We start from the raw sequence: 16,070 nt of genomic DNA, 5'->3' as shown, positions 1-16,070 counted from the left end.
CAGTAGAATTAAGTACATGCACATTGATGGGCAACCATCACCACCATCCATCTCCTGTGCTCTTTTCATCTTGCAAAACTGTACCTCTGTCCCATTAGACACTAACTCCCCACCTCCCCCTCCCCTCAGCCCCTGGCCCCCACCATCTCTTTTCTGTCTCTGAATCTGACTGGTTTAAGGACCTCATATAAGTGGAATCGCATAGTATATCTTTTTGTGACGGGTTTGTGTCACTCAGCATAATGTCCTCAAGGTTCATCCACGTTGTAGCAGGTATCAGAATTTCCTTCTTTTTTAAATTATTATATTTATTTTGGCTCCGACGGGTCTTAGCGGTGCGGCACACAGGATCTTCATTGCAGCGTGCGGACTCTTAGTTGCGGCACGTGAACTCTTAGTTGTGGCATGCATGCAGGATCTAGTTCCCTGACCAGGGATCGAACCCGGGCCCCCTGCATTGGGAGCACGGAGTCTTACCCACCCATCCATCTCCTGTGCTCTTTTCATCTTGCAAAACTGTACCTCTGTCCCATTAGACACTAACTCCCCACCTCCCCCTCCCCTCAGCCCCTGGCCCCCACCATCTCTTTTCTGTCTCTGAATCTGACTGGTTTAAGGACCTCATATAAGTGGAATCGCATAGTATATCTTTTTGTGACGGGTTTGTGTCACTCAGCATAATGTCCTCAAGGTTCATCCACGTTGTAGCAGGTATCAGAATTTCCTTCTTTTTTAAATTATTATATTTATTTTGGCTCCGACGGGTCTTAGCGGTGCGGCACACAGGATCTTCATTGCAGCGTGCGGACTCTTAGTTGCGGCACGTGAACTCTTAGTTGTGGCATGCATGCAGGATCTAGTTCCCTGACCAGGGATCGAACCCGGGCCCCCTGCATTGGGAGCACGGAGTCTTACCCACTGGACCACCAGGGAAGTCCCAGAATTTCCTTCTTTTTTGAGGCTGAATAATATTCTGTTGTCGGGATTGACCACATTTTGTTTATCTGTCCACCCGTTGACGGACACTTGGGTTATTTCCATCTTTTGGGTATCATGAATAATGCTGCTGTGAAGATGGGTGTGTAGATATCCCTTGGGGACCCTGCGTAGGAATGGTCTGAAGAGTCAGGTGACACACTGAACTCTGGAGAATGAGGCTGGGGTGGAGGGTGAAGGTGGCCCTCTGACCTGTTATTTCAAATACTTCGTGGTACTATAAGTGTTAGATTCTATTTTCAGTCGGTAAATTATGAAATCACTAATTGTCATGCATTTGGTCTGTGGCATCGTAAGAGTTCGGCAACCCCTCTACCAGAAATACCGGCCCACGTCGTGCAGGAGTGCAGACTACAGCTGCAGGAGGACCCTTCCAAAGACGTCTTCAAGGAGTGCACTCGGTGAGTGGATTGAGCTGGCCCTGCACACATCCTGGGGCTCCGCCCGAGACGGGGCTCACAGCAGCTTCTCCGCGTGAGTGTCCTCTCCGGGCGACAGTGGTCCCCTTCACCAGAAAGGCAGGTGAAGAGTGACAGCTACATGACATAATCACACACTGGAGCCGCCCGGTCACGAGCGTGGCTTTGCTGCCCTGGCCCCTCGGCACAGCCTTCCACAGTGCTTGTTCTGGGATGAAAAGAGTCCCATAAAATGTTGTTTTTAGACCTTGGCACTCGCTGAAAATATCTTTTCTGCAGCTCTTTGCAATAAGGACAGGAAAATCCTAAGCCAGAACACTTTGGCTGAATTCAACTTCCTTGTGTACTAGGAAGAAAGAATGGTTTCTGAGGTGACCAGGCTCAAAACATGGAGTCATTTGTATATTTACACAGACATTCAGCTGTCACTCATCCATTCACTCAACAGATGTCTGTTGAGAGCCTGCTCTGTCAGGACCAGTGTCGGGTTCCTGGGGCTGCCGTGACCAAGTGCCACACACTGGGTGGCTGAGGAAACGGGGGCACCATCTCCCAGTTCTGGAGGCGAGGGGTCTGACGTCAGGGTGTCAGCGGGGCCGTGTGTCTGAGAGCTCTGGAGAGGATCCTTGTTTCCTATTCCGGCTTCTGACGCTGAAAATTCTATCCTGACCTTGGCAAACGTGGGCGTTGCACATGACCATATGGGACTGGTCAGAAATCCTGCCTTCTCTGTGCTTAAACTCCAAGACACCGACTTAACAGTTGCTAATCTTTAAACGAGTGTTGCTACCCAGGCATCTCTCTGTTTGATTTAGTTCATTTGACTGATGACTTTCACTCCCTAGGTATTTGTCAACGGCCGTTTGCCATCGCTCTTGCAAGGTGTCCGCTAATTGGAGACTTCAGCCCAGCACCGTGTGCAATCTAGGAGTTTCAGTGTTTTCTATTATTCTGTCTCACCTCAGTATTGTTACAACCTTTGTTTCCCCCCACACCTTCTTTCCTCGTTTTGGATCCCAGAATCCGGATGCTGCATAATGAACAAAAACGATTCCTTTATGCTCCCTGTTTTCCACACGAGGCTGTGGTGAGAGCACGACGCGGTGGTTAGTGGGGGTCGTCAAGATGAACATACTAAAAACCAATGCTGAACTGATGCACAGTTTTAAATGTCATAATTTTTTTTTTTTTTTTTTGCGGTACGCGGGCCTCTCGCCGCTGTGGCCTCTCCCGTTGCGGAGCACAGGCCCCGGACGCGCAGGCTCAGCGGCCACGGCTCACGGGCCCAGCCGCTCCGCGGCACGTGGGATCTTCCCGGACCGGGGCGCGAACCCGCGTCCCCCGCATCGGCAGGCAGACTCTCAACCACTGCGCCACCGGGGAAGCCCCTAAATGTCATAATTTTTAAAACTTGTGTGCAGTAGGTTTATCTGCCAGACTAGGGCAGTGGGACAGAGTCTGTTGTTTTTGAGGTAAGGAGTATTGGGAAGTGAAATTGAGATACACTGGTAAATTGACTATAGTCATTAACCTTATGAATCTATATACACTGTGAAATATACAAATGTATTAGAATCGGTTGACCTTTGTGTTGTTCCTTCAGGGAGACACTTAAGCACCTTCATAAAGATGATTTCGCTGAGCTGATAGTGTCGGAATTCTTAAACTGGTTCAGAAAGGCTTGGAGTTGAGCTGCCCACATGATCTCGAGGGAAAGGAGCCCCAGAGGCAAGGCCAGGCCCTGTCCTCACCCCACTGGGAAGTGAGGGCTTGGCCTCCAGGACAAGTTCAGTTCTAGGATTGGTGTGGCAGCACCTCAGGACCCTGTTACACTCTTACAAATTATTGAGGACCCAAAGAGCTTTTGTTTATGTGGGTTATGTTCTTAACAAATAAGATGACACAGACATTCCACTATCCTTCAGAGCAAAGACGTTGTCACCTCTCTTGTGGCCTCTGGAAAACCCTTCTGTGAGAATGGGGTTTTAAAAAGGTAATTCATGTCTTAGTACTATTATAAATATAGTTTCATTACTGAACACCCCCTGAAAGGGTCTCGGAACCCATAGGGATCCTCGGAACACGTTTTGAGAATCACTGTGCTATAACATTGGTCAATCCGAGAACGTCTGAATAACCTCTTTTTTGCAAAATCGAGTGAAGCAGATCGGACGACTTGCTCAGAATTCTGAAAGCAGCGTGGATGCAGGCATTCTCCCCAAGGCCTCCTCAGCCACGATTCAGCGGCAGCTTTCCGGGCAGCTGTGATCGCTCCCACGTGGGCTCTGCCGTGCCCGGGGCATGGCTCCTTTCTCTCTCCATCGGGGTGACTCTGCTTCGGCTCAGACCGTCTCCCTCAGCCTCCCGGCCCAGGGTCAGTGTGCTGCAGCCCCCCTGGTGCGGCCGTGGGAACGCTGGTGACACCTGGCTCTTAGCTGGCCGCTGACTTAGCCATCTTCCTGACCAGCCGTCAGAGCCTTCAGGACGGCCCGAGGTGATGTGCCCTCCGGCGTCAGCACAGTACTCGCCGTCGCTCAGCGGATACTCATTGAGGAAAGAGCCATTTTAAATGACAGGCTGGGGCTTCCCTGGTGGCGCAGTGGTTGAGAGTCCGCCTGCCGATGCGGGGGACGCGGGTTCGTGCCCCGGTCCGGGAAGATCCCACGTGCCGCGGAGCGGCTGGGCCCGTGAGCCGTGGCCGCTGAGCCTGCGCGTCCGGAGCCTGTGCTGCGCAACGGGAGAGGCCACAGCAGTGAGAGGCCCGCGTACCGCAAAAAAAAAAAAAAAAAAAAGACAGGCTGCATTCTGTCCCTCGTCTACTCCCCAAGTAAAACTTGTATTACTACTATAATAAATCATAAATAAACATCAGAAGCATGGCCAATTGCATACAATTTCTTCAGGAAATGTGTAGCATAAAATAATACATTGAGTGCTTTATTTATTTATTAACATAAATAGATGTTTGGCTGCGGTCTTTGTTGCTGCACGCAGGCTTTCTCTAGTTGCGGCGAGCGGGGGCTATTCTGTTGCGGTGCACGGGCTTCTCATTGTGGAAGCTTCTCTTGTTGCGGAGCACAGGCTCCAGGTGCACAGGCTTCAGTAGCTGTGGCACGTGGGCCCAGTAGTTGTGCCTCGTGGGCTCTAGAGCGCAGGCTCAGTAGTTGTGGTTCACGGGCCTAGCTGCTCCGTGGCATGTGGGATCTTCCCGGACCAGGGCTCGAACCCGTGTCCCCTGCATTGGCAGGCAGATTCTTAACCACTGTGCCACCAGGGAAGTCCCTGAATATATTTTAAACTCTTGTCTTTCTACTGGTAGATTATTTTTATCAAGTAATTATTTCACTAATATTCATATACATAAAAAGAACCTCTGACTTTGGGAAGGTAAATTGATTTTATTTGTTTTGAATTCTTGCCTTCATATTTTTACTGGTAGCATTAGAAACTAGTGTGGAATTCTGTACCTGCAAAATTCAATGTATTGAATTTGCGTAATGATTCCCTTTCCCATATCCAGTGCTCATCTACGCGCTAAAACACAGTTGTTTTCATTTTGTAATGCAACAAATGTACATAATTGCATAAAAACTTTTTCTAGAATTGTCCATGACTATTTCAGTGGAGAATCATTTGAAGAATACCAAGAAAGCTCATATTTTTCTCGATTTTTACAGTGGAAATGGCTGGAAAGGTATGTTCTAATTTAAAATTCAGTAAAAACAAGTAGTAACTTCCATTACTGCATACTGATTGATGTATACTTTTCCATCTGTCAAAATACTATTGGAAATCCTGGGTTGTCTGTGGCCTTTTTGTACAGAAATTATTAATATTCATTACACAATTTCTTCGGATCCAGTGGACTCTGTTTTCTCTTTTTAAAATGGCAGTTAGCCCTGTTGGTGCAGTAGTTAGAAAGTAAACCATATCCTAGGTTCACAGAAACGTAATCCGATGTGGTGGTTGAGTCTTTGCGGGCTCAGCCTCTGCGCAGCCGCCTACCGGCCGTGTGTCTTCAGGCAGTGACATAGCCTGTGTGAGGAGAGAAGTAATTATAGGTCCTTGGTCTGTAAGAGAAGAGAAGTAATTATAGAATCCACGCGCCTGGACTGCTAGGGTCACCGGAGGAATGTGTGTAAAACGCTTAGCACAGTGCTTGGTGCACAAAATAAGTGCTCAGAAAGTGTTAGCTGCCACTACTGTTGTTGTTGTAGTTATTATTACAATTATTATCGATTTATTACATTTCCACTACTTGTTCATACAGGCTTCTTTTGAGGCTTTGGTGTAAACGTCACCTTTGAGGTTCTTTTTTCAAAAGGCAGCTCGCTGTCGAGGTCACTTCCCTCAGCAGCTTTCTGACGGGCCCCGAGAGCCGTGCCGGAGAACCCAGAAATATTTCATAGTGTGGGCTGGCTGCAGGCTTGTGTTTAGTTAGTAAGGGTAACTGGACCGTTCTGCAACTATCTTCAGTGTTTTCAACCAGTCTTAAATGTTGACGTGCTTGTCTCTCAAAAGCCGCCCCGCTGAGGGAGCCACAGTCCCCGAGGGCCCTCTGGGAGCAGTGAGGTTCCCTGACTCAGGCTAGGACGAGAGCTAGGTAGGCTTTTCTCTTTCAAAATAGCAGTGTGATTGAGGCCTTAAGCTTTTTTTTTCTTCTTTTAATTAATTAGGCAACCAGTAACAAAGAACACATTTAGACATTACAGAGTTCTAGGAAAAGGCGGATTTGGAGAGGTAAGTAGTACGTGACCAGCTATGAGCAATACTTCTAGAAAAGTAGACAGCAAGGTAACTGAAAAGCATGATCTGCAGGTAACGTATCGACTTCACCAATACGTTCATTTCCTTACTGTGCGTTGTGGGAATAATTTTAGCAACCATGAGAATTAATGTTGAACTTTGAGCAGGAGGTACAAGCTTTTAAAAAATTCAGAGATCCGGGAAGAAAAAATGATTCACTATCTTTGTGATTTTACATTTCACTTCATATTTCTTAAGCTGTTTTCTCATGTTCAGTGTTCAAGCTCAGTAAGGTTGTCCTGACTGAAAAGATTATTCTGTTTCCATATGGTGGAATTTCTGTTACTCCATTTCCATAATTTAGGACTAGCCTAAAAGTTCACGTAGTACAGAGTATGTTATTAAGTATGCTCATTTAACTCAACTCCGGACATGTATGTACCTTACACCTACACTGAAAGGTGCTAGAAAATGTGTACATTTGGGAAAATCCTAAAGAAACTACCCCAAAATTCATGAGAGATGGTCTTCAAATATGATGGCACTCCTAGATATAGACCGCTGTGGTAGGCGGACAGAGAGTCCCGTGCAGTTCTGTTTGGGTGACTTAGGAGATGTCAGTTGCCTCACTAAGTATCTGCAGTGGTCACTCTCAGTTTCACTTTTCAAGCCTTTCTAAGTCCTCAGACCCAGGCGAGCCGTAGAGGAGCTGAGAGTGTGTGTCCGGTCGGAGCAGGTTGTACCGTCTGCGTGTGATTTGCATCAGGTGTGCTCCCAAGTTCCAACTGAAGGCCGGAGCGAAAGCCACCAGAGTTCCCTTAACATGAATTAGAGCACCGGCCCCAGCGGTGTCACACCACCAGGGAGATCTGTCACCCACTCGCAGTTGACGTGGGAAGAAATTGGTCCACGTGGCCACTGCCCCCGGAGAGTCGGCCGCGTTGTCCTCCGACACCGTTCGGAGAGCTTTTAGGACGCTGTGCGTCACCCGGCCCAATGCTTGCTGTAACCCTTCCTAGCAGACGCTTCTGTGGGGACCCTCCTCTGTCGCTCCTGGAGCGCTTGGGTTCACGCCATCCTGCCCCTCTCCATCTGCGAGGACAGAGCTCAGACTCTGTAAACAGCCGAGGAAGGTTGCAATCACGTGGGTCTTGTGTTTACAAAAGAATGGAGTTCTAGCTCTGGCCACACAGACGTTTTAACAGTGGACTCAGTGGGAACACGTTAGCAAGTTTTAACTGTTGTGAAAAGACTTGGTGTATTTATGATCTTGTAGATTACTCTTTAACACAGTCACGTGTGTTTCCAAACAAATGGCTGTACGGACAGATAAACCTGTGGTTTATTTATTTGTCTGTGGTTTTTCACAGGCTTGTTCTGGATGTGCTGTAGCTGCGTCAGGCCCGGAGGGGAGCGAATAGTCCGTTTCTCTTCGGAATGCCTGTTAGAACCCTGTGACTAAGGCAGACAGCCTCAGGGGCCTTGCAATCCGAATGCCAGTAGTGCATTTACCTTTTCCAACCACTGCCACCTCTTCCAGTGCGTTTGAAAGGCCAACATTTTGGTCTTATTTTGTCAACGGCAGTGTTTTCACTTAAGATCTAAGTCTTCCAAAGCAGGTCCGCAGGGTCCTGAGGCAGGCGCAGTGGAAGGGGAGCTGCATGGGCATCCCTGTGCGTGGCTTTGGAGGCTGCATAGTGCAGTGGAGAGAGCACGTCCTTAGGACCCACGCAGCCCTGCGGTCAAGCTCCTGTGCCACCACTTCCAGCTGTGTGATCTGGGTTCCCCACCTTGGTCTCGTCCTTCAGAGGGGACAGTGATCCTGCTTCGCCGGTTGTTGTGAGGATATGCGTCCAGCTGGTCGCGCAGTGCCTGGCGCCTTTGCCTCAGGCAAAGTGGATTTGGCAACTCCACTTAAAGGGCCTTATCTTAAGTTAACAATAAAGAGATGTGCGGAGACTTAGTGGTAGGAAAACGATGAAATAAATTTTGGAATAGTCACATATTTGGAGAACGTTTAATGATGAGAAAACAGTCGCACTGTAAGATGAAAAAAGGAGGTTATAAAATATTATCTGTTCTCTAACATAAGCCCAGTTTTCCCTAAAAGCCACGGATTATGTGGGAGCGGGGTATATATTCTTGCACATACGTGTACGAAGGGGCACTTAGAAGCTTATACAGCAAAACGTTAATGATAGTTATCTTGGAATTTGGGGCGTTTTATCATTGTCCTTATTAATACTTTCAATATTTTCCACAATGAGCTTTGTATTTTACCATCAAAATTATTATATTGATGGATAACATTATATCATGTCTTATATTCACTTTTAAAGTAATCCTCTGTTTGTGTGCAAGTGTGTGGCGTGCGCGTGTCCGTGACGTGTGTGTCCGTGGGGTGTGTGTGTGTCTGGGGTGTGGAGTGGGTGGGGCTCGGAGGAAACACGACAGCCAGGCGTTGATAGCCTGGAAACTGGAAGACTGGTACCTGGGGGCCTACTGTACTATTCGCTCCACTCGTCTATGTTTGAAAATTTTCATAATGTGAGATAACATATAAATATTACTTTAAGAACTAATTAAGTAGGATGAAGGCATGAAAGTCTATGGATTCTATGAAGTACATTTTCTTATACTTATTCTTGAATTTTAAAAAAAAATCAAGAATATTTAGTCTCAAAAACTTTTGTTCTTGTACAAAAAGTAGAAGGAAATAGGGAGACATATTTAAATTAAGCAGACGCAGCAGGGTCACATGTGAATGAGCTCCACTGTCACCATCCTCGAGTTCATAAAGCGCTTAGTGGCCTCAGCTACCTTCGTAGATGGGGACCCGAGGGTGTGAGAGAAGGCGCTGCCTCAGGACCCCGCTCTGACAGTGACTGCAGTGGTCTGGGCTCAGCAGATCCCATACGCTGCTCTTTACCAGAGGGAATTGTCATGGAGAACACACGTTTCTTTTTGTAGCCTAAGAACCGTCAGGTAGATATAAGCCTTTTTCTTTTTTTTCTCTCTTTTTAAACTAGGTTTGTGCCTGTCAAGTGCGAGCCACGGGAAAAATGTATGCCTGTAAAAAGCTAGGAAAGAAAAGAATAAAGAGGAGGAAAGGGGAAGCTATGGCTCTCAATGAAAAAAGAATCCTAGAAAAAGTGCACAGTAGATTTGTAGTAAGTATCTCCTCTCCGTCCTCGCTGTGGAGTGCGGGATAAGCGGCATTTTTCCAGCAGACCTGCTGCCGGGCTCGTGCCTTGTCTTAGCTGAGCGTGTGCGGGGTTTTGCTGTCCTGGCTCTTGGTGGGGAGAGGTGCCGGAAGCAGCCCTCCTCTTCCCTGTTCAGTCCTCACTGGACACACGCGTAAAACAGTGGCGATTTGTTATGAATCTGTCGCTGTCCCCCGCCGCCCGGTCTGGCAGTGACTCTTCGCTGGCGAGGCGCCCCGGCCTCTGTGGCAGCGGCCTCCAGCTGAGCGACAGGCTTGGAGACACTTTTCTGCCCGTCTGGCTCCTCAGGTGGGCCTCGTGTCTCCACCTCTGTCCCCTTTCTGACACCGGCAGGTTCACTGCCCACCCTCAACTAGCACATCCCACTTTGCAGGAGGCCTCAGACCTCACCCTGACCATTGCAGGTAAGCACTGAGCCCAGGGACGCTGGCTCCAGGCCGCGCCTCAAGTAGTGTGGTTTTCGTCTCCAAACCTGCTTTCGCTACACCTACTTACATGTCGAAGGGGGAGAGTGAAAGACAATGTATAGAAGGATTCGTGGTGTCATTTATTTCCCACCACTGAGGTCAGCTGCTTTGTGCTGGGGCACAAATGTTCCAAAACAGAAAGCCTCACAGCCATCATCTAAATGTGATAGCGAGAGTTTATGTGTGTGATATGTCAGTCCTATGTGCATTATGTGAAAATCTTTAATAAAATGGGCTCATCCTGGAGTTGCTTTAAACATACTTTTGTAACTACCTTGAAACGATCTAGCTTTATGAAAGGGACAGAAATAGTAGTTTGGGTTTATTCTACTTAAGTAAAACATTCTGGTTTCCATATTCTTGGCCTCTCCCAAGGAACCTAGAAATATTTTCCTTTGTCCTTGATTCTGTTTTTCCCTTCCTGCTTATGGTCCACCAGCAGGTCCTGACCAGTACCTCTGTCGAGTTCATCACCTCCTCCTCCTCCCCAGTTCCCCCCACCCCACCACAACATGATTGTGTGTGTAGACAGTCCAAAACTTTCTAGAAGACTGATCGAGAATTTGGCCAAGTTATAAGTTATTAGATATGGCACCAATTAGATATGAAACAATTAGAAAATGAAAGTTTTTAATTGAAACCGTTCACAGTAGCACCAAGAAACATCAAAATCTAGGGAAAAAATCAAAGGAAACGTGCAAGACTTCTACACTGGAAACTGTAAAATACCATTACAGAAAATTAGAGAAGACCTAAATGAATGGTGGGGTACCATGTTCATGGATTGGAAGACTCAGTGCCGTGAAGATGTCGCTTCTCCCCGAATTGACATATAGATTAAATGAATTAAATGCAATCCCAATCAAAATCCCAGAAGGGTGTGTGCGTGTGTGCACTCGTGTGTGTAAAATGGCATACAGACCAATAGAAAAGTGGGCAAAAAACGTGAACAGGCACTTCACAAAAGAGGTTCCAAGTAGATAATAAGTATTAGACATGAAAACGGTTTGAGATATATATCCTCCATGTTTGCATATACAGAGGAATGAGAATTAAAACCACAATACGAGACCACCGTACCTCCACCAGTGTTGATTGACAACACAAAACGCTGGAAGGGTGTGCAGCACAAGACCCCTCTTGCACTGCTGGCAGCTGCCTTTAAATTTTATGCTAAATGCAGACATTCCGCAAGTATGGACTGTCGGTGCTCTGTGAGTAGAGCATAGCTTTGAGGATCATGACCCCAGGTGTCTTTGTGAAGGTTTGACACTGACTCAGTTAGACATAGAAGGTTCTCTGCTTTCAAAACGGAGCAGCTGTAAAATCTTCAGTAGTTGAAGGTTCAAGATGACGCACGGTGTACGTTTCCCTGAAGCAAGCGGTAGTTGGCTGTTCTAATTATAAATCTAACGTGGATTACTTGATTATTGTTAGCAAATGGAGTAAATCCCCAATGAATGAGCAGGTTTTTGTGTTTTGTTCTTTGTGATGCTGTTGTCTTTAGGTTAGCTTATGCTACACTTACGAAACCAAAGATTACTTGTGCTTGGTGCTAACCATTATGAATGGAGGGGACTTGAAGTTTCACATTTACAACTTGGGCAACCCCGGCTTCGAAGAGCAGAGAGCTATTTTCTATGCTGCAGAGCTGTGCTGTGGCTTAGAGGATTTGCAGAGGGAAAGAATTGTGTACAGGTAAGAATGGCATGGGCTTCGGGGGCCTTGAGGTCTGGTCCTCCTGAGCCTTAGGCCACCTCGAAGCTCTTGCTGGCCGCTCTTAGGGGCCTGGGCGGGAGGGCCGTGGGTGAGCCGCTTGGCGGTGATCGCTTGGGGCTGTGCTCCCACGCTGCTGGAAATATGGCCAATCAGAGGTGGACTTTTGTTTTCTTTTTAGTTCTCTTTTATCTCTAGTAAGTACCATAGTTTTAAGTTGGTCAGATATCGTCTTGCTACTCACATAAGCACGAGAAGAACCCATTTCCAAGATTCTTAGACATTTTGACAGTTCTGCTAAGGACTAGGGACTGGGTCCCAACAAAATAACAGATGTCTTAAAATAACGATACGTGTTTTAATACTTTTTCGTCTTAGAATTCGGTAAAGAAAATTGAGTACAATAGCTGGAATGAGTTTCGTGTGATCAGTAGATCAAGTTTTAGGGAAAGCAGTCCCTCCACCACCCTTTAGATGCTGGAGTCCTGGGCTCTGATGCCCTTCTTGGCCGCTCCCTGGGCAGCTTCCTTCACTCACCTCTGCGCGTCCACCTACCGGCCGTGTGCACCTCGTTCCCTGGTGGGCGTGTCTATCCTTGCCCTTTCCCCTAAATCCCCAAGGGGTCTGCCCATCCCTTGCCCCAGTCCTCCCCATCTAGTCCAAATCCTCCCCGGGTTTGGTCACCAACTCACTCCTGAATATTTCTCAAATTACTCTCTGTTTTCTAGGGTCAGTGGCTTAGATCCCGTCTTCCTCAGGTCGGCTCGCTCTCCTGGAACTTGTCCGGCCTCCTCCTGTCTTCACCCCTTTGCTCATGCGGCTGCCCGTGTGGATGCCTTTCTTTCACCACGGCCCCTCCTGCTTCACTCTGAGCAACTCTTGCCCACCATGCAGTTAGCACACGGATGTCCTCTTTCCAGAAGCCGCCTCCTCTGACCACATCCTCCCAGCACTCCATGTTGCCATCCTGGAGGCAGGGGCCCTCTGGCTGGCTAGCTTCTTAGGAGACCTTCATCTTATCCGTCCCAGTTCTGATGAACTTCTGACTTTTCCTTGTCTTTCGTAGCCCAGAGCCAAGTTAAGTATCTCTTGAGGATCGGCTACCAGGCTGGGCCGAGAGACTGACATGGCCCCACCCACCGTGAGTTGTGGAGCAAGGGGTGGCCGGCTGCCCTGGGAACGGTTGCCCTAGAGGGAGAGGGGGGCGTCTGAATGGAGACAGCCTGGCCATCGTCCTTACAGGGAGTAGCTCTGAAGCGTGGCCCGAGCCTAGAGGAGCTTTGATTCCGGTTTTACCGCTGGAGGAAATTAGTTTGTTACAGTTAGTACAGTTGAGCCGCCTTTGCTTGCTTCTGGCGTTAAGATGCGTTACTGGATTGGTTGGAAGATTTTCATTTCCCCCATCCTTTTACCGCGGGCTCCCACTTGCCCTCCAGCTGAGCGGGTCTGTCTCGTCCCTACTGTGTCCACAACACCTGCCATCAGGAGGTGCCACCAAGTGTCTGTTGAGTGAATGACCGATGGCTTTCAGGCTCTGATGGTACGTCCCCGCCCCCTTTAAACAAGGACCCGTTAAAGCACGGCTTGCATGCTTCAAAGGAGAGGGGTTCTTATGTACTCTTACCTATTTTCAGAGATTGCCACTTGACAGATTTTATCAGACCAGGTCCTAGAGAGATGGTCTTGCTTTTTTGCACAGAGACAGTACAAATAAAAATGCTCCACTATTTCAGCAGTTTAAAGGCCCAAAGAGGAGGCGCTCAGGCTGGACTTTAAGCATCCTTAGGGAAGAGCTTGTTACCAGTCGGAACTGAGCGCCTCGGGCCACCTTGCCCTGCTGCCCACGGAGCTGCCTTGAGAGTCCCGGTAGCGTGGGGAGGGCGCGGCCTCCAGCCTCCATGGAGGCATCGAGGCCGGTGCTGCAGTGCAGTTAAGGAGTCTCCCGAAGAGGGGCCTGCGTTTCGTGGGCAGTTAAATGTAATGGGTTAATGCTTCAAATTAGGCCAAGGCCTGATCAGGGAAGGCTTCCTGGAGGAGCTGGAACTTGGACTGCAGCTTGGAAGGGTGGCTAAGAAGATCTGGGCAGGAGGAAGAGGGCGGTTCTTCCCGGGGAGACGTGAGCCGAGACGTGAGTTGTGTTTGCATCTTGGAGAAAGTGAGCGGAGGAGTCTGACTAAACCAGAGCATTTGTAAAGAGAGTGGGAAGGAAGGAGCAAGCATGTGTTGCTTTTCTGTTGCCTACCAGGCCCTAGGCTGTGCCTTTTTGCATTTATTTATTTGGAGAAAAGCTTAAGAAGTTAGTAAAAAGCCATAGCATCCTTGAGGGCCTTTTATTCCAGACGTAATTTTCCTGGAGTGTTTCATTTCTTTTCTCTATACTTCTCTGCTGTTCATTCAGATACAGTGCCTGAAACAGCCAGCCACGAAAGGAGCCCCAGGCTCAGTACAGCCCAGGCCGGGCTGCCGGCCAGCCTTTCTGGGGATGGTGTGCTTTGCTTTCTGTTGTTTTTGGTGCTTGTTTGTTTGCTTGGCTGTGCCGCGTGGCTTGTGGGATCTTAGCTCCTCGACCAGGGACTGAACCTGGGCCCTTGGCAGTGAAAGCACGGAGTCCTAACCACTGCACCGCCAGGGAATTCCCTCTGTCATTTTGATAGTGTGATTTCTTTTAAATTATAAGAATTATTTTTCATAACACAGTACAATATGTATACAGGTAGATATGGCAAAAAGGCTATGAAAATTTTAAAGAGTTGGCTTCTGAAAATGTTTTCAGTTTTGCCACTATGGAAAACAGTATGGAGGTTCCTTAAAAAATTAAAAATAGAACACCCATATGATCCCGAGATCCCACTCCTGGGTACATAGCTAAAAAAAAAAAGTCAGGCTCATAGAAATAGAGTAGAAAAGTGGTTGCCAGGGGCTAGAGGGTGGGAGAGCTCAGGACTCCATCAGTTCTGTTCCGTTGGTCTGTGTCTGTGCTCCTGCCTGTTCTACACTGTCTTGATTACTGCACCTTGGTAGTCAGTTGTGAAATTGGGAGGTGTGAAGTCTCTGAGTTTGTTCTTCTTTTTCAAGATATTTTGGCTATTTTTGGGTCCTTTGCATTTCCATATAAATGTTAGGATCAGCTTGTCAATTTCTATTAAAAAAAAAGAAATATGTGTGTGTGTGTGTGTGTGTATATATATATATATATATATATATGTATGTATGTATATTTTGCCTGCTAAGGATTGCATTCAATCTATAGATCAATTTGGGGATAATGGATATCTTAACCATGTTGAATCTTCTGATCTATGAACACAGAATGTCTTTCCATTTATTTAGATGTTCTTTAATTTCTCTCAGCACTGTTTTGTAATTTTCAGTGTATAAGTCTTGTACTTTTTTTGTTAAATTTATTCTTAAGTGTTTGATTCTTTTTGTTAGTATTTCAAATGCAATTGTTTTCTTAATTTCATTTTGGATTGTTTATTGCTAGTAAGTAGAAATCCCATCGATTTCTGGGTAATGATCTTGTGTCCTTGCTGAACTCTCATTAGCTTTGGGAGTTTACTGTGAATTCCTTAGGGTTTTCTACGTACAGAATCATCTTTTCTGTGAATAAAGACAGTAGAGTCCGTGTATGTTTATTTTTCCTTCCCACTAGAATCTGCTGCTTCTGTTGGTACTTCATGAGAGGGAAGTTTTGGATAGATGTACAAAACCTGGAGTCAGTGCACCCTCATGAGTCTTCTGAAACAGACTGGAACAATCGATAGTTAAACATCTGCCTGGTAAATGCTGTTTTTGTATTTATAGACTGTGAATATAGAGAAAGCAATTTGAGATTGATGTCCCAGAGGCCAGCTCTCTCATCAGGTATCCTAATGTCACTATCAGAGGCAGAATCTGAGCTATAGCTTACAGAGCTCGTATACTATAGGGTCAAGCCGAAGACTGTCGTTCTTTTATTGTGAGGCACGTGGAGGCTGCGGTTTCTCAGGGATGTTTCAGTAGACGAGAAGGCCTTCGGTTACTACTCGCTTACTTAGGTTTGGTGTTGTTTTGCGTTTTCTCTTTGCATAGATTCTTTAGGCTACAAGTTCAGTTCTCAGATTGGGAGTCAAATTTTGTTACTTATCTCAACCATTAAATCAATTATTTTGCATTGTCTTGGTGGAAAATAAAATTTCTAATCCAGAACCTTATCAAGATGTTTCTCTGCAGTGGCAGCTTTATGGTCGCTCTTTTTCTGATAAACCCACTGTTCCATGCCAGTCTCAGCCCATTGGTAAGCAGCGTTGTGGCTGGACCCGCCTTGTGTTTTTTGTTTTTTGGGTTTTTTTGCGGTACGCGGGCCTCTCACTGTCGTGGCCTCTCCCGTTGCGGAGCACAGGCTCCGGACGCGCAGGCTCACCGGCCACGGCTCACGGGTCCAGCCGCTCCGCGGCACGTGGGATCCTCCCGGACCGGGGCGCGAACCCGTATTCCACTGCATCGGCAGGCGGACTCGCAAC

The 16,070-nt window shown here is 47.3% G+C and overlaps 1 protein-coding gene across 5 annotated transcripts in view; it reads left to right on the top strand.

Annotated features, from left to right (window-relative positions):
• The window catches only part of GRK4 (G protein-coupled receptor kinase 4), an 81,639-nt gene that overhangs the window by 40,906 nt on the left and 24,663 nt on the right, over positions 1–16,070 (top strand). For 4 of the 5 annotated variants that reach the window (XM_028492407.2, XM_055086253.1, XM_055086254.1 and 1 more), the window contains exons 5-9: positions 1,294–1,397; positions 5,017–5,109; positions 6,092–6,155; positions 9,191–9,331; positions 11,360–11,550. In XM_028492407.2, coding sequence (XP_028348208.1) covers positions 1,294–1,397; positions 5,017–5,109; positions 6,092–6,155; positions 9,191–9,331; positions 11,360–11,550 — 593 coding nt within the window. The remainder of the gene's footprint in view (positions 1–1,293; positions 1,398–5,016; positions 5,110–6,091; positions 6,156–9,190; positions 9,332–11,359; positions 11,551–16,070) is intronic. The other variant, XM_055086256.1, reaches the window with a different exon arrangement.

Source organism: Physeter macrocephalus, chromosome 7 (assembly GCF_002837175.3).
Source record: "Physeter macrocephalus isolate SW-GA chromosome 7, ASM283717v5, whole genome shotgun sequence".
Classification (NCBI taxonomy): Eukaryota; Metazoa; Chordata; class Mammalia; order Artiodactyla; family Physeteridae; genus Physeter; species Physeter macrocephalus.
The sequence above is the reverse complement of the archived record's forward strand: the minus strand, read 5'-3'. Positions and strand labels throughout refer to the sequence as shown.